Raw genomic sequence first — 23,259 nt, forward strand, 5'->3', positions numbered from 1 at the left:
ATGCATGGTGCCGTGGTAGTGACTTTTCAATCACAAGGTAGCTACGCCCTAAAGCAGGGGTCATCAACTACACTTTTCCAAGGGCCAGAATTTTTCTATGCAGACACTCCGGGGGCCGGACTTCCTAATATGCCTATTTTTGTTCGAAATGCTATATATATCTTTTTTTTACATGTATTAGTGTGAGCAAACTCCTAAAAAACATGGAAACTCCATACTGATAACTAGCTCTTTAAGTAGAAAAAGATCAGCAGTTCACTGAGGAGTGATGGTTAAAGTCTGTGATTAGGAAACATGGTTGTAGTATGCAGCGTCCTGATTGGTGGAAAATGCTTGCAGAAAGAAACGGCTGTTGTCAGGTAAGAATGTCACTGTCAAAGAGGCTGAAGCGAAAAGTTGACATGGAAAAGCCCAGCTTTAATGATGAACGGACTGATAAGCAGGCTATGCATTCGTCACCTATGCCCATTTGCAATGAAACCGATGTTGTTGCAAAATAATACAACCAGCATCATCATCAAGAATGAGGAACGCAAACATAATGGTCGCGTCATTCACAAATTAATTCAAGAATTTGTCCAAATTTCAAGATTCCCAGCAAACTAAGATAAACAGTTAAGACTACAAACAGACAGCTTTTGTTTTAACTTGTTTGTAAAAATTCTCTATTTGCAGAGTAGAGCTGTGTTCACGTAAAACAGCCCGGTGGACTGAGCAGACAGAGCAGATTGAAATATCACTTTCTACATGTTTATGCCTGTCTATACAGGTGAGTGCATTGATAAGTATTGACTTTTTACTCACAAAGGTTTTATTGTAGCCTACTTACAGTAACGAGACTAGCGTGAGTTGATCTGCCCCAGCGGCCATTGGTTATCCTCTTTGTATCGTTCCCAGTCAGGTACTGCGTGTTTTAACGCACACACATCTCGGCTCAGCTGTGTGTGTGTGTGTGGAGCGCAGGCATCTACAGATTCCCGGCATGTAAATAGAGATGCAAATACAGGGGCTGGGTTTGTGCTCTACCTGTGTAATGTTACCTGCTGTAAATGCTTGAAATGCTAAATAACAGAATGCATTTTTTTTCTCTTTACATTTTCTGAATCCGTGATTGTTCTGCGGGCCAGACTAAAAGCTTTGGCAGGCCGAATCTGGCCCGCGGGCCGCCAGTTGACGATCACTGCCCTAAAGCATACCCTGCTTTATAGTCTATTTCACTCTAAATGGGACCATAATTTACAAAACGGACATTTATTGAAGAAGACTTGACATTAAAAATGTTTACTGAGGTAATAAATGAAGTGAGAATAGGATAATTTTATCATAGACTTCTATACAATCGGTCTTCTTTTTGAAACCAGTGGAGTCGTCCCCTGCTGGCAATTAGAAATAATGCAGGTTTAAGGCTTCACTTTTCAGGCCCGGACCGTACAGGTCTAACACCCTGTCACACCTCTTTACTAATGCAATTTAGCAACTATATTTTATTAGATGAATCCCAGTGTTTTGTTTTCAGTGCAAAAGTGTTTTGTGCGATCTGACCTATTAGCCATGCTAGCAGTGTGGCTCGATGGCAATGGTCTGTGTGTCCACTTATTTGGACTTATTCAGACTGAAGCTTAAGTTGTAGGCTACTTTGTATTTTGTGCTAATTAGCAAATGTTAGCATGCTAAACTAAGACGGTGAACATGGTCAACATTATACCCTCTAAACATCAACATGTTGACATAGTCATTATGATGTCTGATGTTAGCATTTAGCTCTAAGCACTACTGTGCTTACATGTCCTCCCAGAGCTGCTAGCATGGCTGTAGACTTTTATTCTTGTTTTAAAAATGCCAAAGTCTTTACACTTGTGACACAAAGAAGGTTGTCTGATACCACATTAAGTGATTTAAAATTAGGCTTCATGGTCCCTGTCCTCAAGTGGCAGCTGTGGAAATAAAGTAATTTACCTCGAAGCAATTCTTGTTAACTCTTAATCTCCACAATTTTCTGACTCTGCTGTGTACACATTCCCAGCTCTTGAAAGTTAAGTGTTAGTATTCAAGGTATCCCTCTGCATCCTGCCACCAGGCCAAGTGCTCATTAGAGTATTCATTTTGAATTAGACTTTGGCCTCGTTCCCTGTTATTTTTTTGCGTCAGCCTGTGTAGTGCAATTGTGTCTTTTAATTATCATAGTAAACATCTCTATTTATTAAAAGTGCGTTTTTATTGGCACACAATGCTGCTCTCTCAGATATCCTGGAATGACACTCATCTACTGGAATGAAAAATAGGAGAAAGAAATAGAGGACTATTTCTGGTATTTTTCTTTACTTTTTATCATGATTGATTGACTAGTATTTTCTTTTCTATTAGCTGAAAATCTTTTTGATATAAAATCTCCTAAAGGTCACAGATTAAAGCCACAACACAAACTGTTAGTGCATACAAAACAAATAGTAGCCTACAAAATGAGCATGTTTTTTTTTATTATTATTTCATACAGCAAGATCAGGTTTTTATGTCAACTTTATTTTGATAGAATCTTAAGAGCTAGGCATCTGGCAGAAGGTGTATCATTTGTAGTATAACCAAGGCTTCCACTTGAACAGAAGTTGTAACTCACAAGCTTCAAACATCCATGCAATGAATCCTGTGCTATAAAAATAATCAATGTTTTTATTTTGTAAAAAACACACATCACATTTTTTATTCTTAAGGTGTTTACAAAATGGCAGATGCAAAAATATCTTTTCAGTCCTGACAAATCCAGTAGCTGTCCAGTGAAGGATGCTGTTGTGACATCTATCAGCCTCTGAGGTCACAGATTGCAGAGTGAGTCATCGAGCTCTGGTCCACCATCACTCTCTGGACCTGGCACGCTCTGCCAGTTAAATTAACCTTGTTAGGGGTACTGTGCTGCTCCACAGCCAGAGGAAAAAAAACTAACAGTCCTGAATATGATGGTAGCATGTGTGGCAGGCATGGCCTAAACATCTAAAGAGCATGACATGGATGTGGACAGCGAGTGAGGAGGTGGTTGTTGGATACTTTTCAGACAGAGTCCTTGTGTTACCCTTGTCTAACTTTGTCAAAACTCTCTCTCTTGCTGTCTCTTTCATGTTCTTGCGCGACAGCTGACACCTGTTGGTTCCGTAAGCTGTTTCACTTCACCCCTCTTCTTCCACTACCTGCCTCTCTCTCCTTTCATCACGTTTCATTTCCATGAGTCCTCTGCTATGACCATCTGCTGTTTTTTGGGGGATGGTTGGCCCTTTTTCCTGGCCATGCAAAGTATCTAAGTATTTACAATGTTGTACTTGAACTTGAATCAGTATGTCCATTTTACGCTACTTGATACTTAACCTATATACCCTAATATAATTCAGAGGGAAATATTTACTTTTTACTCAACAGTACATTTATTTAACAAATATGTTTACTAGTTACTTTCCAGATTAAGTATTACATTAAAAAAAATACATGATAAGCATCTCAAATATAATGCATTATTAAAAGGCTTAAATGTTTTATTATTATTACATTACTGACAGGGTACAATGGTGGACTCAAAACAACCCAAGAAGGGCGCAGGAAGGACAAAAGGACAACGGGGCTAGGGAACCGGCAAAGTCTCTGGGACACCGGAAAACGGCAGTCTCTGGGGCGCCGGAGACCGGCAAAGCATCTGGGGCAGTCTCTGGGGCGCTGGAGACCGACAAAGTCTCATGGTCGTCCGTAAACGAACATTCAGGGAGAGCGGTCGATGTAGACTCTGGGATGTCGATCAGCGTAGACTCTAGAAGGTCAGTCGACGTAGACTCTGGGAAGTCAGTCGACGTAGACTCTGGGAGGTCAGTCGACGTAGACTCTGGGAGATCGGTCATCGAATCGATCTTCAGCTGAGACTCAGGAAGACGAGTCCGCTGAGGCTCTGGTAGGCTGGTCCACTGAGGCTCAGGAAGACTGGTCACCAACTGAGGCCCTGGAGAACTTGTCATCAGCGGAAAACCTGGAAGGCTGGTCATCAGTTGAGAATCTGGAAGACTGCACGCCAGCTGGAGTTCGGGACTGCTGCATGTCAGCTGAGGTTCGGACCGCTGCACATCAGCTGGGATTCGAGATCGCTGCACATCAGCTGGGACTCTGGAAGACTGCACGTCAGCTGGGATTCTGGGAAGCTGCACGTCAGCTGGGAAACTGGACCGCTGCATGTCAGCTGGGACTCTGGGAAGCTGCACGACAGCTCATGAACACTGGTCAGCTCAGGAACACTGGACAGCTCTGGCTCAGGAACACTGGTAGACTCAGGAACAGGAACACTGGTCAGCACGGGCTCGGGATCGCTGGAGACCTCGGGCTCAGAACCGCTGGACAGCACGGGCTCACGACCGCTGGACAGCTCAGATTCAGGTCCGCTGAACAGCACGGGCTCTGATCCACCGGTGTCGGGTCGCAGGGGGAGCAGCTCCAGCAGGGGCAGCAGCTCCAGCAGGGGACCCCAAACTTCACTTTCCCGAGCCACATTAACAAGCTCCGACTGGGGGATCCCGAGGCATTCCCAGGCCAGGTTGGAGATATAATCCCTCCACCTAGTCCTGGGTCTTCCCCGAGGCCTCCTCCAGCTGGACGTGCCTGGAACACCTCCCTAGGGAGGCGCCCAGGGGGCATCCTTACCAGATGCCCGAACCACCTCAACTGGCTCCTTTCGACGCGAAGGAGCAGCGGCTCTACTCCGAGCTCCTCACGGATGACTGTGCTTCTGACCCTATCTCTAAGGGAGACGCCAGCCACCCTCCTGAGGAAACCCATTTCGGCCGCTTGTACCCTGGATCTCGTTCTTTCGGTCATGACCCAACCTTCATGACCATAGGTGAGGGTAGGAACGAAAACTGACAGGTAGACCGAGAGCTTTGCCTTGTGGCTCAGCTCTCTTTTCGTCACAACAGTGTGATAAATTGAATGTAATACTGCACCCGCTGCGCCGATTCTCCGACCAATCTCCCGCTCCATTGTCCCCTCACTCGCGAACAAGACCCCAAGGTATTTAAACTCCTTCACTTGGGTTAAGGACTCATTCCCTACCTGGAGAAGGCACTCCATCAGTTTCCTGCTGAGAACCATGGCCTCCGATTTAGAGGTGCTGATCCTCATCCCAGCCGCTTCAAACTCGGCTGCGAACCGATCCAGTGAGTGCTGAAGGTCACAGGCTGATGATGCCATCAGGACCACATCATCTGCAAAGAGCAGCAATGAGATCCCCAGCCCACCGAACTGCAACCCCTCCCCACCCCAACTATGCCTCGATATCCTGTCCATAAATACTACAAACAGGATTGGTGACAAAGCGCAGCCCTGGCGGAGGCCAACCCTCACCTGAAATGAGTCCGACTTACTGCCGAGAACCCGGACACAGCTCTCGCTTTGGTCATACAGAGATTGGATGGCCCTGAGAAGGGACCCCCTCACCCCATACTCCCGCAGCACCTCCCACAGTATCTCCCGGGGGACCCGGTCATACGCCTTCTCCAGATCCACAAAACACATGTAGACCGGGTGGGCATCTGATCCGTTGTTCCACGACCAGGACGGAATCCGCATTGTTCCTCTTCAACCCGAGGTTTGACTATCGGCCGAACCCTTCTTTCCAGCATCTTTACCAGGGAGGCTGAGAAGTGTGATACCCCTGTAATTGGCACACACCCTCTGGTCCCCCTTTTTGAACAGGGGAACCACCACCCCAGTCTGCCACTCCATCCCAGACTTCCACGCAATGTTGAAGAGGCGTGTCAACCAAGACAGCCCCTCCACACCCAGAGCTTTCAGCATTTCTGGACAGATCTCATCAACCCCTGGGGCTTTGCCACTGTGGAGTTGTTTAACTACCTCAGCGACTCAGGGAGGCAGTTCCTGAAAACTGAAAATATGTAATTTATAAAATATAAAATGTGTAGTAAAACTTAACTTTAATAATCAGATTAACCTGTGACTCTTTGGACGGGACTAGGCCAAAAATGGGAGTCATTGGGAATTTGTCAGTGGATCGAGTACTTTTACTTTGACACTTTCATTTGCACTTTTTACTTCAGAAGCTCTGGGTACTTCTTCCACCATAACACAACCTACCTGTTTTCCTTTTGTAAGTAGTGATTTCTAGGCATAATAATAAGCTCAGGGTCCTGAAAGAAAAAACTGTGCTCAGTAAACTACGGCCAACTACATTATTGTTGAATATCAGTACACCTCTTGTGTAGTATGACTTAGCCAGCACTCAGACTGATGGTTTGAAACATTATTCCTCCCTTGAAAACTCCTATCACTTTGTGCCAAGACTGTACAATATTTGGTATTAATTTATAGCTCTTTGGTGAGTTATGCAAACACTAGATTTGTCAAGCAGTCTGTCTCGAGGTATTAATGACGTTGATTGCACGCTCAAAAACAGTTAAGACAGTGTTCCTGAGAGACTGGGGATTTTTCCACAGAAGACATTGATCTCCAATTTTTTATTTAAATGTTATTCATTATCTGCTAAATGTGATAAGATAGCAGATGTGAACTCTGACCTACTTCAGCGGAGAGTGTTTGTTCACTCCTCTCAGTGTTGCAGAGAGCCTGGACTGTCTGGCTGGGACCGGATAGGATAAATGCAGTTGTCAGCTCCTCAGTACACACAGATAGCTGTCTTATAGGTCCTCCTCTTGCTGTAATCTCCTATCTGAGACTGAAACTACTTGTCCTCAGGCTGACTGATGATTATATTGCTGTTATCAACCTTTTCTGCTCAGGCTTGTTGTTGAACAATGTTATTTTCTTTTGTACTCTATGTCCCAGGAGAACCCTTCCACTTAAAGTATACGTGCTTCTCTACGTGCAAAATAAGTTTTATGCCTAGAGACAAATACTCGTTCACTGATTCTGTTCTTTAAAAAAACTTTAAAACTTTAAGATAAGACTTGTTTTCATAACTCTTGTAAATAAACTTTGTGGAGTTGTGATGTTTTCACTGCACACTCATGATAGATACTGCTCCCATCATGCTTTGCTACCTGTCCTTATTATTATTATTATTATTATTATATATTCTATCTGAGAAGTCTGCTGATACAGCCCAAAATTAAGGAAAACACAATTTGTTGTATCAGCTGATAAAGACCGCACAGGGATTTTGTTGATTGTCAATATATGTGCAGTGCACTCAACAGACAGACAACAAGCTGCAGTTCAATCACGAGAGACTTCGTTTAGAGTGAACAATCAATTTAAATTCAAGTGCATGATAAATAGAATTTGAAAAGAGTCTTTGGCAATTACACTCCATTGTGGGCTGGTATATTTCAGGGGATAGTGATGCCGTGATTAGTTCAGGATATTTCCCCCTGGGGTCTAAACACTGCTGGTGGTGGTGAAGAGAGTTGCTGAAGACCTGATGATGGAATATGGAGCAGGACTGGGCGGTTATATGAAGGTAAAGAGTGGAGGTAAAGGGGTGGAGAAGGGTCACATCTGTTCATACTGAAATGACAACTGACAGCAGAAGAGAGGAGAAGGGATTTTAAAGTCTGACAGCAAGGATGTGATTGACTAAGAGAGATTGTGGCAAGATCTGGTTGGACTACATAGAGTGAACGCCCACAGAGTAGAAGCCAGAGAGAGATGAGAATGAATGAGTGAGTCTACCTGACTGAACTTTCGCTAAGCTTCATTAAGTGGACTTAACCATACTCAAAGTGAGTCTCGTAGACCTGTCCTTCACTGTTGCCTCAGCAAGAGAATCAAACGTTAATGCGCAGAAAACTTAAGCGACAACCTGAGAATTTCTCTCTTGAAAAATGTTTTAGGAGAACTGACAGGAATAGTTTTGTGAAATAAGCTTAATCAGTCTCTTCCCAAAAGTTAGATGAAAATATTGTTATTACTTTCATATTTGTCATTAAAAATAAAGGTACACTCAGTAGAAGTTTAGTTTAGCTTAGCACAAAGACTGGAAACTGAGGGAAACAACTAGCGTGGCTCTGTCCAAAATCCACTAACTGGCACTTATAAAACTTACTAATTGACACAATATATCCTGTAATCCATACAAAGACTGACAGATAAAAACAGTTCATGAATTTTGATTTCACAACCTGCTTTGAAAAGAAAGACTTGCACAGTTTTCTATTTTCAGTCCAATGCTATTCACAGATCTCCTCAAACATGTCTGTCTAAAGCCAGCTGGCCTCATATCAGATATCACTGGTTCCCAATGCAAGTAACTAATGAGTACTGCAGACGTGCTTTTGTTCACCTTTTAAAACAGGAAACCGCATGCTCTGTTGCTGATAAAGTATTCCAACCTTAATCTGTGTCCATGTATGGGCAGCAGAGTGTTTGGAGGTTCATCTGGGATTTCAAATATCATCCATAGTTCCTTTAGACACCAATAATACAGACTGAATTACAAAAGTGATTAAGCATCAACCACTGTTATCATATAAGAACTTGCTACTTTTACCAGAAATTTCTAGCATGGTCTTTTTCAGAATTGAAAGCTTTAGGACAGTCAAAAGTTGGATTTCCAAGGAACAAAAGAAACCTTTAGCAATTGCATGCCCTCGCTTTATTTTTTTCTCTCTCCATAACCATCCTAATAAAGTCTTCACATTGCTCAATATGTGGCAAGAGGTTGTGTATGTCTGATTACGGTGACTCATCCTGCCTGATAATCCTCACAAGGTTTACTGGTTGGAGGCATCTGAGTGAGGTTAATAGCTCCTCTCATCCAATTACATGAGAATTGGAAAAACAAGCACACGTTACAGAATATTTTTTCCTGGAATATCTCCTGTCCACAACACATGCATTTTAAAAACAAACAGAAGGTAGAGAAATTGTGCTATACAAAAATGACATGGTATTATAAACAAGTCTGTAAGATGACAACAGTTCAGTGTGCACATTTTTTTTACAGCTTAAGCAATGTGCCTATATAACAATTACAGTGTTCTTATCAACTCAACACACAAATATGGCATGTATGTCACAGCTCTCCATCAGAAGGAAACAGCTTTTAGTGATGCCATGCACCACAAAACACTGAAAGATCTCATCCATGCTTAAGACCAAATAAAAATGTAATCTGATCTTAAAGCAGGTCTTTCCCTGAGCTGTACTGTTCACAGTTCACTTTCAGGAGAATGTCTATGAAGAATATACAAATGTTTAATTACTACAAACTGCTCGGCTCTCTGGACATTTCTGACAAATTTCCAAAATATTTTGCGCAACATGAGTGCACTCCAGTGGTGATGTGTGAGACTACACAATGTCACAAAACACAAAGCAAATAGGGAGATTTGATGTTTTTTCATTTGTGCGTTTATTAGGGCAAAGTAGGCCTATATGCCATATATGAAACACATCTGTTATTTCGGTAACTTAATCTTGTACGTGAGACACTTGACTTCTCCGATAACTACAGCAACTGGTATGAAACCACACCAGCATTTCATTTGTGTCTTTGAATGTTAAAAAAAAGTAATTTCCTCTTGGGGATTATTAAAGTATGTCTTCTTCTTCTTCTTCTTTGTTCTCTTCAAGTCAGTAACAAGTTTAATTGTTACTGTAACTAAGTTGTCGAATAACAACAAAAAAACAAGCAAGAAAAAGATGTTTTCAGGAGATCCTTTTAAGTTTTTCATGTTAAGTCATCATAACAGATTGTTTAAATAATACAAATATCTACTTTGACATAATAGCCTATATTAATTTCTCAGAATTTCTAAATATTGCATGTTTGTCAGTAAAGTAAAGGGCTTCCAATAGAAGGGTGACTGACATCATGTATCCATTAGAAACACAATGAAACAGGCCAAATACTGGGATACAATAGTAGCAAAGAAGGTATGGGAAATGTGACAGGGTTAATTAATCTGCAAAGGATGTGGAGCGGATTTCAATTGGTTTAATTGGAGTTTGATTGAAAGTCAAGTCAGGCATGTGTGATGAGTGGTTTGGAGAAATCAACTGAGTAAAATGTGTCAAAAACGTTTGGGTAGGGCCCAGGGCTCTTATTTTATTTAGCGGATATGTTTTATTAGCTTTTTTTTTAATTTATTTTTTAATTTTTATTTTTTATTATACAACAGTATACAAACAATTAAGGCACAATGTGTGTTTGTACATTTGTCAAAAATGTGTTTACAACTTTGAGGTAGAGACAATATATACAAAAAAAAAACAAAACAACAAAAAAAAAAAAACATAACAAATAAAGAAAATAAGATACTTTCTATGGGGAGAAGCAGCGATAGGGTGGGGTGCGCCATGACTGTGGCTACACACCCACCCCTGCCGGTCTAGGCAAACGCTGCAACTCCTCACTCCCTAACTATAAGCTTTATCGAAGAGGAGAGTTTTAAGTTTACTCTTAAAAGTGGTGACGGTGTCTGCCCCCCGAACCGATCTTGGAGAGAAAGGGGAGATTAGATATAGGTCTGTAGTTGGCTAAGACATCAGGGTTGAGGGTGGGTTTTTTCAGAAGAGGTTTTATCACAGCTACTTTAAATGACTGCGGTACATAACCTGTTAATAAAGACATACTGATCATATCTAGTAATGAAGTGTTAACCACGGGTAACGCTTCTTTAAGTAGCCTCGCTGGGATGGGGTCTAAGAGACCGGTAGATGGCTTAGCTGAAGAGACCTTTAACATTAATTGTTGAAGGTCTATAGGATAAAAGCAGTCTAAGTATATGTCAGGTCTTGTCGTTCTTTCTAGCAGTCTTTCGTTTAAAGGTGAACCGTTAGAAGTTGAGGGCAAAAGGTGATGAATTGTATCTCTAATTGTTTTAATTTTATCATTAAAGAAGCTCATGAAGTCATCACTACTCAGAGCTATAGGAATAGATGGCTCAACAGAGCTGTGACTATCTGTCAGCCTGGCTACAGTGCTGAAAAGAAATCTTGGGTTGTTCTTATTTTCTTCTATCAGTGATGAATAACAGTCTGATCTGGCCTTTCTTAGGGCCTTCCTATAGGTTTTCAGACTGTCTTGCAAATCATTTCGCGAGATTTGTTGTAATTTACAAGTTTGGGAGTTATACCAAGGTGCTAGTTTCCTTTGCTTCATCATCTTCTTTTTGAGGGGAGCAACAGAGTCTAAAGTCGTCCGTAGGCAGGCCGTAGCACCGTCTACGAAATTATCAATTTGGGAGTTACTAAAGTTAACATAAAGGTTCTTTGTTTTATTAAAGCACGACATTGAGTTAAGTGCTGTTGGAATAGCTTCCTTAAATTTTAGCTATAGCACTGTCAAATAGGCATCTACTGTAGAAGCTTTTATCTTATTTCGTATAGTCAGATAGTAAGAATTCGAAAGTTATTAAAAAATGGTCTGATAATAAAGGGTTCTGCGGGAATACTATTACATCTTCAATTTCGATGCCATATGCCAGCACAAGGTCGAGGGTGTGGTTAAAACAGTGAGTGGCCTTATGCACACTCTGACTAAAACCAATTGAATCTAGTAGTGAGTTGAAAGCAATACTAAGGCTATTGGTGTCAACGTCCACATGGATATTAAAATCACCTACAATAAGTACTTTGTCTGATTCAAGGACTACATATGATAAAAACTCAGAGAATTCCGATAAAAATTCAGAATATGGACCTGGAGCTCGGTAGACAACAACAAATATAATTGGCTGTAATGTTTTCCTTGTTGGATGTTGAAGATTAAGAACAAGGCTTTCAAACGAGTTATAATTTAGTTTAGGTTTAGGTTTAATTAACAAGCTTGAATCAAATATGGCTGCAACTCCCCCTCCTCTCTCTAGGAGACTCTAGGAATTTGAGTATTGTTGTGACTGGGAGGAGTGGCTTCGTTTAGACTAACATATTCTTCATGGCACAGCCATGTTTCGGTAAGACAGAATAGAACAATTTGATTATCTGATATCAAATCGCTTACTAGTACTGCTTTAGAAGACAGAGATCGTCTCATTTTTTAGGACAGGCTGTGGCTGACGGAGAATGTATGCTATATTGACTAAGTTAGCTTCTTATTACTTAGGGGATTCACCACTTTGCATGGTCTATTGTTGATGTTCACATGTAAAGTGCCATTAGGATCAATACTTGGGGGGCATGAATCTGTGATATTTTCTACAGAATGTCAATACTTACTCAGTGTGGTCGTTATGTTGTCAGACAGCAGCCTGGCTCCATGTCGGTTTGGGTGGAGACCATCATGCTTCAGCAGGCTGGGCCTCTCCCAGAACAAGTTAAAGTTGTTGACATAGGGAATGCTTAATGATGGCAGGTTGAGCCTTCACACTCCAAAACAGTAGGTGGAGATATTTGCAGATGTGTAGCTGGTTGTGATCCGCCCATAGAAATGTATCCGCCATACTACAGAAGAAAAATGCAAAAAAAAAAACAGGAAGTATCACATTTCAGATGTGCCAGTGACAGTTGAACCGATTTTCTCCAACTTCTAGCTATATCGCTTCAAACCCGTCTCTGGTTGAATCAAACATAAGGACGTCATGTTACGGATTTAGTTTTTCCGATGTAACAATAGTTTAACTAGTGGTAAAATAGCTTACGATAGTTAACTTGCGGCGTCCCGTGAATTATGAAGATACAATCATCTTCAAAGCCAAAATATTACCCAACATTTAGGTGTTGAAGTTTCTGTCTTGTAGGAGAAATGGATGATGTGATCAGTCTCAGCTCCGACAGTAATGACTCTGATGTGGAAATCATCGGCTCCTTCTGTAACGTTATGACCAAAAGTGATCCACTGCCCCTCACAGCAGTGCGAGTTGACGTTGATGCCGTCAACGTCAACGTTCCAACGGTAAGCTAACAAACTAGCTAAGTTACTCGACCGATTGTAGAACTTGTTGCTAACTAACTTTCAATGTCCTGAAGATGTCGCTGCAGCTATAGCTAGCTAGCTAGTTAACGAACAAAAACGAGCATGTAACGTTATCTCAGTTACAGCGTGTTCACTAGCGCCAACCTCAGTCAAGTAACGTTAAGTTAGTTAAAATATAGAGAGCTCAATTTATACAGGCTCTTGGGCTGGTCAAGGTGAGGGTAAGTTATATCAGATTAAAGCTAACGTTAACAGGAGTCATGGAAATATAACAAAGCCCAAGATGGGCTGTTCATCTTATTATAATACACAAACAAAACTTAATTGAACAAAACTTTGTTTTGGCACTGTGTCTGGTCTGTACCCACAAGCATGTTGTGGTGAAATTACTTTTACATTATGATCTGAATGCTAGCTACAAATGTGCCTTTGAGCTGCTAGTATCAACTGCCCCTGGCTAGCATAAAGCAATGTGTTAAAAAGACAATGATAAATAATGTATTAGTTGTTATGCAAAATTATATGCTGTATTGTTTGCGTTCTAAATGTAGTATTTGTGTTCTAAATGTAATATTGTGTCAGTACTACTCATTGTTAAAGTTATAAACATTCAGCTGACAGGAAGTAAACATGTTTTTTGTCCTAGACTTGTTTCTGCACCAGTAATGTTAACGTTACATTCCCCAAAATCACTACAATATTGCTTTACCCAACTTGTTATGAGGGGTTAAGTCTAAAAACAATGCCCATTCTAATAAATAGGTTACACAACTTAATACCATATTACAAATTACATGTGAGCAATTTTTGATATACAATAGGTGAATTAATAAAAAGTTTATTAAACCCAGCATTTACTTTAGTCCGCAATGTTATTGCGTAATATGACGCCAACTCTGCAAGTTGTGTAGTCGTTGTTTCGACTTGAGGGGGCATTCACGTGAATTGTTTTCCCCAGTCGGGAACTAATTTTTCAAATTATTCCAACACCACATGAAAGCAGCATAACATTAAGTGACATTGCCATACATACTATTCTATTTTGACATAAGGCGGTCCTGCTCATTGATGGCAAAATCTCTGACAGTTGACATCTGTATACCTTCTCAGAATTATAAGATTTCATCTTAAAATACAAGCTTGACAACTTCATACACTTTTACCTTATTGGCCAACACAAAAATGGTCAATGGGTTAGTTATGAAAGTAAATCAGTTAAGTTACATCAAAACCAAAGCTTCTGTGTGTGCCATTGGCTATTTAAAGATAATACTGAATCTGGCCTTTTATGCACTAGTTGACATAGTGAAAGGGTCATAACAAAGGGTCAATTTCTTGAGACATTGCAATATTCAGAGAGTAGATCCATTCAAATTATGGAAAGTGTGTGGAGAGTGTGATCAGATCTTCTACATTTATCATATCATTTCACACACACCATGTTTAAGAACAGCAATGCTATAGTAGCACTGTGACGTATGGTGAGACAAAATAATGATATTCCTTTGAATAGGTGAGGAGAAATGTGTTTATACTAGGGCTGTCAATCGTTTAAAATATTTAATCGCAAATTAATCGCACATTTTTTTATGTGTTGTAAATGTACTTTAAAAGGGATATTTTTCAAGTTTTTAATGCTCTTGTCAACATGGGGGTGGACAAATACACTTGACGTTTGATGATTTCTCAAACTACGGAGTGGCCCGAGGCCCAAATCACAGAGCGTGCCAGTGTTAATCACATGTCAATATAATTAGTAGCGGTTAACTCGTTATTATTGCGTTCATTTTGACAGCCCTAGTTTTATCTAACAAAATCAGAAGCCATACTATTCTACTCTGTAATTATGTAAGAAACCTCTAACATGTTGACATTTTCTGTTTATTTTTCTCTTTTCTAGCTTTATATTGACCTCACAAACCCTAGATGGACTCTTCCAGAGCTGAAGATGTGCAAACGACAAAATTCCAGTGTCTTGACAGTGGTAGACTTGACTGAGACCGACATAGAAAATGGGACGAATCAGGAAACAGAGAATTTGCCACCAGATGACTCTCAAGTGAAAAAAGCACAAAGTACAAATAAAAATCAAACTTCAAACAAACAAGATTTAAAGTTACAGAAAAGCTCTTCAAGAGACCCAACTGATTTTGCACTACAGCAGGACTGTGGTAATTCAAAGCCAAAGCAGAGACGTTTGGATTCTCAAACACAACCTCAAAAGCAGAAGGTTAAAGCACGTCTTCATGCAGCAATTGTAAAAATAAGACGATTGCCTTTTCTTGAAACGCATGTCGCAGAACTGAAGAAGTCAAGGTGTTTTGTCTATTTAAACAAAGATGGTACACAAATGTCACTGCACCCTAGTCAACCAGATAATTACAGTGAAGCACCAGAATGCATTAGTAATTTGAGTAGAACTACCACATCAAATGGTCCTCACATGGATCACTCACTGGATGAGTCTTCTCCTAAGGTGGTTGAATCTCTTGTCAGACAGGAAGAACAAGAGAACAGTAATGAATTTACAAACACACAGTTAAATGCTAATATATCTCCGCATCTACGGAGCCCAGCTGACTCTCCCTGCTCAGATAAAGAGGTCTCTGTCGCAACCTCAAAGACACACGTCACTCGTGAAGAAGAGAGGGATGACTTTTGCTTACCTACGCTCATCCCCTCTCCAACATCACCTTCTTCATCTCAAGATAAAGCACAGAGTTCTTTACATAAAGAAGTCCTCTGCTCCAAACTGGAACAACTGGAATTAGACAAAGCAAATCTCTCTGATCCCTCATTCCCCCACTCTTCTACCACTGGACCAAACCCTTCTGAGCCTTTTGGCCTTGACTCTATGTCCCGCCAAGTCGACCCAACACCCACTTCTGAGCATACACTAGCGGAGAGTACATCTGAATGGCAGTTGGAGGAGGTTAAGGCTCATGAGCCGTCAAACAGCTCTGACTTCTTCTTTCTCCCTAGTGAACCTCCTTTGTCAACTGAGAACATGGATGACAGATCTGGGGCCGGGACAGACAGAGGGGATCTGGGCATTGACAGTCCAGTGTCTTTTCTTTGGCAAGAAGAGGGGAGTGATGGAGATGAAGACAACAAAGAAAGCAGATTTGATATAGACTTCAGGGCGGCCAGTAGGGAGGACAGGCAATTTGTGTGCCCAGTTACACTCAGGAAAATAATGTCTGGACCAGCTCAATCCCTGGTGAGACATTTCTCCAAATCTATATATTTGTATTTTTATGTTGTTCTCTTTTACACATGAACTCTGCTTTGCGTTGGGCTGAACAACGCCCCTTAGCTGTGATATAACCACAATATAACATGGCCTGTCGTGAGCTATTGCTAAATTGTATGCTAGGCTGAATGTATAGCATTTCTTTTCTCTGTTTTTTTTTTTTTTTTTTTTTTTAGCTTGATGGGGAAGATGAAGATTTTGGAACTCCAGAGGTGCTTTGCCGTCAGAGCCTGAGCCTGGTTTACAGTACCATCGATGAGAACTACCCAGAGGGCACTTTGGAGCTTTTGTCTGATCTGCTACAGCCTGGTTACTATCCACCCATAGATATCACCTCCCACCTGCTGCGTGGCATTCTGCTCAACCCACAGAGTCATTATCACCTGTGCGTGCAGGCTTTTAATCTGCTGATGAGGACACAGAGGTGAGGGAACCATATAATAGGACTAGGAGTTAATAGTAATGTACTATTTGTAGCTTTTCCTATTTACATTCTTGATCTGTCCTTTACGTCCTCTCTTCCATCTTGTCTCTCCCCTTTTCGTCTTTGAATTCAGAGATTAAAGCTCCTTTCTGATTGCAGACTCCACATGGCTGATACAACTACAGTTCCGTGGGACTGGGAGTTGTTGACCTCAGTCACGTTCAATCAGGTACTATGATGTTTATTTCCAAATAATATCAACTAACCTAAACTATGGGAGTCTGGAGGCCTGGCCAAAAAGAACAAAAGGATCCGTAGGGAGCCGTAAAAAAAATAAATGAATAAGGAGCAAAAGAAACGCACTAAAATGGTCAGAAGGCTGCTTTGTCTGGGAGAGAGAGCTTCTTGTCCAGCCTCCCTTAAATCAGAGAGAGAGAGAGAGAGAGAGAGAGAGAGAGAGAGAGACTTATGTTGATATATTGTGGAATTGGCTTCTTTCTTTTTTTTTTACTTGTGTGCCTATATATTTAAAACACCAAACGTCCTTCCCAAAATGTGTGCATTGTTGATATCATCATTGGTGGATGCTCACTCTGCCCTAGTAGGCAGACATATCTTTTTTGTGATTTCAGTAAACCGATACACTGTGCCCCTCTCGCTTCCTTAGGACCATACACAGAGACATCGATGTGAGGTTGTGCGAATGGTCTTGGACTATGTTGTGCAGACTTTGGAGGATGACTTCCAGGTCAAACGCTCTATCTCTACCCTCCACCACTCCATCGCCAAGGCAACATTGTCATGTGATCAGCAGTTCCCTCACGTCAGGTGCATATAGTTTTTGATGAAACTGTAAGCTTTAGTTTTGTGATGCTCTTGAGTTGTATTATGCTGATACTGATGGGTGTTTCTAATTATTCTACTCTCATTTATATAACTGGGATGGACAAAATATTAGAATCACCTCTCAGTATGCTGTGTACTGCACATCTAAACATGTTTAATTCAGGGGATCAATACATGTAATATTCTCACAGAAATTATTATTCCTACACACTGTTTTTTATTCCGGCAACAGCCGTGGCCAGAGGCATTATATTTTCGGGTTGTCCGTCCGTCCTACTCTTGTGAACGCGATATCTCAGGTACGTTAGTAGGCAGTTCTGAATGAATGAACTGATTAGATTTTGGTGGTCAAAGGTAAAGGTCCCTGTGACCTCACAAAACACGTTTTTTGGCCATAACTCAAGAATTAATATGTTAATTATGACATTTTACACAAATGTCTAATAGGATAAAATGATGAAGTGATGACATTTATATCCAAAAGTCTTCACTGTGACATCATAATCTGCAAAAAATGCTTTTCTGGCGATTATTTAACGCCATAACTCAGGAACAGAAATGAGGATTCTGAACGTATTTTACATTTGGTTGGATACCGAATTGGTGACAACTGAGTGCCCACCCTGAAACGGTGGTGACTGTATAGATCTTCTGTGCTGCTGAGTTGAAGATGTGTGTGAAGCATCCACGTTTTAGAATTTGTAGCAAATATGCAGCAACGTCCAACGTTCTAACCACAGACTGTTAAAAGGTTCTAACCTGTTTATGACATACAAAATAAAATATTAAAAATAACTCTATGTCAGGGTGATCACATTATATTACATGGATACAAAAAATAGTACAATTTTTTATTTATTCTAGTAATACTAGGGGTGTGGCGAGACACCCAGCTCACGAGACGAGACCAGACCAGATTTTAACACTATTTTACAGAAAACTTCAATGAAGAAATAAGACTGGAAAAAATAGTCCTTTATTCAATTGAAAGTCACAAAATGAAAACCGAGCACTGAAAGGTTTTGCCATAAACTCAAATGACTGGCTTCTCTCCTGTATAACTAATGGTGCTTACCCACTGCTAGTACCAGCTTGACTCGGCTTGGTCGCGGTGCCCCGTCCTCCTTTTTCCATTGCAGATTTAGTACCGCCTCATGCGTGGGGCGAGCGAGACAGAGAGAGACACGGTGCTCTCTCACGTTCTAACAATGGGTTTTACAGGCAGCTTTTCTCTTCAGCTATCGCTCTGCAAAAGTAAACTCAGAGTCAACTTTGGACAACGGCCGGAGGAATTTCTATCCTAATTTCAAGGCTGCTGCTCTGCACTTGTGTACTGATATCGCGAGTCACACCTCTAAGTAATACTGTTGGTGTTTTTTTTGTTTTCCAGGGATGTCATCAAGTGGCTCTTTTTTGCCATTATAAAATCAACAGAGCATGGGGAGAGTAAAGAAGCAGCCAGAGAGAGAGATGAACACATCAGGTGAATTACAAATTTAGGAATACATTTATTTTTTAACACTGTTTATTTGCATGGATACATAATTAGGGATGCTACTATGCCTTGTCTTTTCCACATTCAAGTTTTTGTCCCGTTGTCATGTGCAGAATGGTGTCCATCTTCCAGAGGATGCTGTCCTTGGCTCTGGAGGTGGACCGTTCTCCAGCTCTAAACTCTGCCAAGCTGTCCCAGGAGCTCTTCCATATGCTCATCAGCGATATACCTCTACGAGCACACAGGTGAGGAGGAGAGATGAGACGAGGGAGAGAGGCAAGATGAGCAGGTTTTTATTAGGGCTGTCAAACGATAAAAATTTTTAATCACGATTAATCGCTGAATTTCTATAGTTAATCGCGATTAATCGCATGTTTTATCACATGATTAAAATTCTATTATTTTGCATTTCAGAACTGTTTTTAAGTACATATTAACAATGGAAAGCAATTCTTACCAGTGTATCTTGATTGGGAATCAAATGAACGCAAAGAAAGTTACTTTATTTTAAGATTTGTATTTGTTTATTATTTATTTACTGTAAACAAAAGAAACGTGTGAATCTAGTCACACATTTGAATATAGAGTCAATATAGTGTGCAGTAACTCCTAAATACCTTGCACCTACCAGTGATCACCTTGCATCACTTTGCCTCAGTTCCAGTTTGGCTGCTTTCTCCGTGTGGTACAGGCTGTGTATGCCTGCGTGAAACTACTGTCCCCCTCGACGGCAATGTATAAGACGGGTCAGAACATGCCAACCCTAGTACTTCTTTAAGACCCGAGTCTTCTACGATGCTGACAGGTCTGCAGTTAGTTGCCACCCGTTTTTGCATTGCAAGCGCGGTAGTAATTTTTTGGGATTTGGTTTCATCGACAGGTCGGCAAGTAGCACTGTCCAAAATAGTGCTTTGCCTGAGCCTGCTAGCATCAACCTGAGTCACGTTAACTGTACTACTATGCTTAGCTCGTAGGTGGTAGCTCAAGCTTGACGTGCTTCGGTGATATTTTAATTCGGCTTTACACAATGTGCATATGGCTTTCGACCCGTCCGGGAGTTTTGGAAAATAAAAAGCGCCATTCAGAAATTCGTTGCTGCTGTCTTTCTCCATCATGCCTGCAGCCTGCAGCAGCAGGATGGTGTTACGAGGAAGTATGGCAAAGTGCGGCAAAGGGTCAAAATAGTAGCCTGTTAGGCATGACGCAAAGCTGAGTAGAGTGAAAATAAATTAATAAATGGCGGCATGTGATTAATGCGATTTAAAAAAATAAAAAATATTTTTAATTATGCTCGGCCCTTAATCGCATCGCAATTAACGCGTTAATGCTGACAGCCCTAATATATATACATATAAACTATTGTCTTTATATACAAACCTACCTTTTCCTGTAGATTGTGCTACTGGAATAACCATATACTTTTGAAGTTGTCAGTTATAATGGATTATTTAATTGGTATAATCAGTAAACAATTTATAAAGTAATTGATTTTACCTTTAAATGAAACAATATAAAATAGTTTTAAAATATGAAAAATATCAAATATGTGGCAATCAATGTTAATATAATATGTATTTAAATGATTAATACATTTAAATGGAGTCACAAAATTATCGTAACACTTTTAAATGTACCTTTTTCCCCACTTTTTTAATTCCATCATATTGCATTGCACATTTTCTCTTGTTTTAACATGGACTTCCTTAAATGTTACATGTCTTAGTGTCTTTAAATTAAATACAGCCTTTTTAAAAAAAAAAAAAACTAGGGACATGAGTTGAAAATTAGCAATAGCTATAAACTGTCTGTGTAGGCCTTCAGTTTCATGTTCTGTATTGGACACTGTCTTAAATTGTGTTGTCCCTATCAAAAAAAAAAAGGATATTGAAATATATTTTTTATTCATGTAATAATAATTTCAATATGGTTTGCAAATTGTAATGGCATTGTTAAATGCAAAAGTATTTCAGCAATTTATATATAGTCTTTAAATGCATCAATTGAGTAATTCAAGATTAAACCAAAAAATATAATTATTCTAATGGACCAATGTGCCTCTTTTCCCCAGTTTTCCAAGCTATGACTGACTAATCTGTTTCTGCCACCCAGGATGTTGTTACTGGAGAGCCTGCAGAGCATGCTGCTGAGATGTAAGCTGTTGGAACATCTGTTAGATTATGCATGCCCACTGAAAATCTCTCTGCCCATGTCGCTCAGTCTTCTGCTTCACTTTTTGAAGAACTGCACTCTGGCACCAGACCCTTCGGTGAATATCACTCTTGCATCTTGTTTTCATCTTTACCTTATCGGCCAGCCTTTGCTCTTCACAGATGTAGTGGTATTAACATATCTGATTTACAATGTATTGATACAGTTATCAGAAAAAAAAGATTGTGGAATTAAAGTTTAAAGACAGTGACGACCACGCCCTTTTCCCATTTCCCCATTAAGAATTTAGGAGGTATCTTTGATGTATTTTTGTAAATTCTAACACTTCTAACAAGCAGCCGTTCAGTGCAACTGATCATGACTGTATTCTGCAGGATGGTACTGAAAGGTGGCAGAGGTGGGAAGAGTTGGTCCATCTTCTCTGGATGTTGCTGCTCAGCTACAACAAAGCGATGAAAGGTGAGATGTTGGTAAATGTCAATACAATCCTGCCAATCGGTCCCAAAATGTCCCACTTAGATAGTAATTGCTGTAAACGTTATTTGTAAATCTTTACAATCATTCCCTAAAAGAACCAAGCACGTCTGCCTTATTGCACGATCCAAATTTTCTTCAAAACTTGCCATTTTCAGCGTGTACCTTGCTTGCTCGAAGGCTGTTATTTCCCGTAGCAAAGGGATTTTGAGAACGGCAACACACAGAGAGCAGACATGTCAGGCTCTACCCTGGAAATGTGCTCCCTTTGATCCAGACTATTATTACAACATTATCAGCTTGCCTCTTATTTAATAAATAAAAAAAAAAGTAAATAATGATAATAATAATAATAATAATAAGGCGAGTCAGGGGATCTTAGAATCAGCACCAACATATTTACTGACTAGGCCAGCTTTCCATTGTCCTGCTGCCAGGAAGCAGACAGTGCTTGTGGGAAACCTCAGACTCCAGTGAATGGGCAATATGTGGTGCAATGCCATATGTGATTGCACTGAGCTGTTTCATTGGAATCTTTTTTTCTACAGCAGAGGAAAAAAAAGAGGGCGAAGCAACGAGCTGGACTATCGTGATCACCAAGTCAAATGTCTTTCCCTTTCCCCTTCTACTTACCATTAATTCCCAATTGTGTATTTCTGTCGTTGGTTCATCTCTGATAACTGCTATGGATGTATTCTACTGAATAAATGAATGCATTTATGTTACGCTATATGCCAAATTTGAGTTAAGCAAAATATAAATAGTGGTAAACTTTATACATATTTTTTACCATCCCTGTGCTTGGTCCTTTTGGTGTTAATTTTTTGACTCAAAGTCACCTGCCTAAGATTTTTGAATTATCATTAAATTGAAAGTATATTTGTGATAGTCTTTTAACCACTGATTTCAATAGATACTATCTCTCCTGGAGAATGCCTCTAACACATGGGTTATATTAACTATTTGATACCCAATGTACCATGTCCCTGAATATTAAAAACAACATTTCAACAATGAGTAAAATTACTTTATCAATTAATGAATCAATCCATTTTTATTTGTCACATGAAATTGTACAAGGTACAATTCCAGTGAAGTGTCAATCCATCAGCTCCTTCAACTTGTGCTTTACTTGACTTTTTCCAGCCCACTTTGGTTTACTCCTATTTTCTTTCATCTGTTATACCCAGGCTATCTATGCAACAATGTCTCTGAACAAAGAGGCGGAGTTGGCAACTTGGTCTACAAGCCGGATGATATGGTATCCAAGCCTGCCATTTGTGAAGCAGTGGAGGCTTTTCTGTCCAGATCCCAGGCTGACCTCGGCCAAGCCTTACCTCTCCATGTGGAAGAGTCCCTCACTTATCTACAGGATCATCTGCTAGATGTCTGTCAGTGTTGAATTGAAAAAAAAACTTTTCTTGGATGAAGAAAGCATTAGCTATAAAGCATTGTACTAATTATATTTATATTTTTGTATGAGTTGACTTGTTAATTTTCTGTGTTTGTGAAAATAAAGTCCATTGTGGGGTCTAATGGACTTAAACAATATTGACATTTGGCTTCTCTTAATTATTTAAGCCGTCAAAGGACCTCCATGAGGACTACAATGGAAATAAGCCTTCAGGATGTATTGTGTTTTTATCCCTGTTGATTTTTAATGTTGGTGTATGTAATTACTGCTGTGCAGTGTTATTTGTGTTTTTAAATCAAATAAATCAATCAATCAAAGAAACAAGACCTAT

At 40.3% G+C, this 23,259-nt stretch overlaps 1 protein-coding gene across 5 annotated transcripts; it reads left to right on the forward strand.

The window, feature by feature from the left end:
• The first annotated feature begins 12,203 nt into the window (after positions 1-12,203).
• On the forward strand, positions 12,204-23,254 carry simc1 (SUMO interacting motifs containing 1). Of its 5 annotated transcripts, none has more exons than XM_031319423.2 (10): positions 12,205-12,832; positions 14,754-16,073; positions 16,283-16,530; positions 16,690-16,759; positions 17,198-17,358; positions 18,767-18,859; positions 18,985-19,116; positions 20,981-21,137; positions 21,415-21,499; positions 22,705-23,254. In XM_031319423.2, the coding sequence occupies exons 1-10, from the start codon at positions 12,683-12,685 to the stop codon at positions 22,914-22,916; spliced, it is 2,628 nt and encodes an 875-aa protein (XP_031175283.1). In that variant the 5' UTR covers positions 12,205-12,682; the 3' UTR covers positions 22,917-23,254. The 5 variants fall into 5 exon arrangements, with proteins under 5 accessions (XP_031175284.1, XP_031175283.1, XP_031175285.1 ...); XM_031319425.2 differs by having other exon boundaries at positions 12,382-12,832; positions 15,836-16,073; XM_036007389.1 differs by lacking the exon at positions 12,205-12,832 and adding an exon at positions 12,849-13,074.
• The last annotated feature ends 5 nt before the right edge of the window (positions 23,255-23,259 follow it).

The sequence above is a fragment of the Sander lucioperca genome, chromosome 1, assembly GCF_008315115.2.
Source record: "Sander lucioperca isolate FBNREF2018 chromosome 1, SLUC_FBN_1.2, whole genome shotgun sequence".
NCBI classification, from domain to species: domain Eukaryota; kingdom Metazoa; phylum Chordata; class Actinopteri; order Perciformes; family Percidae; genus Sander; species Sander lucioperca.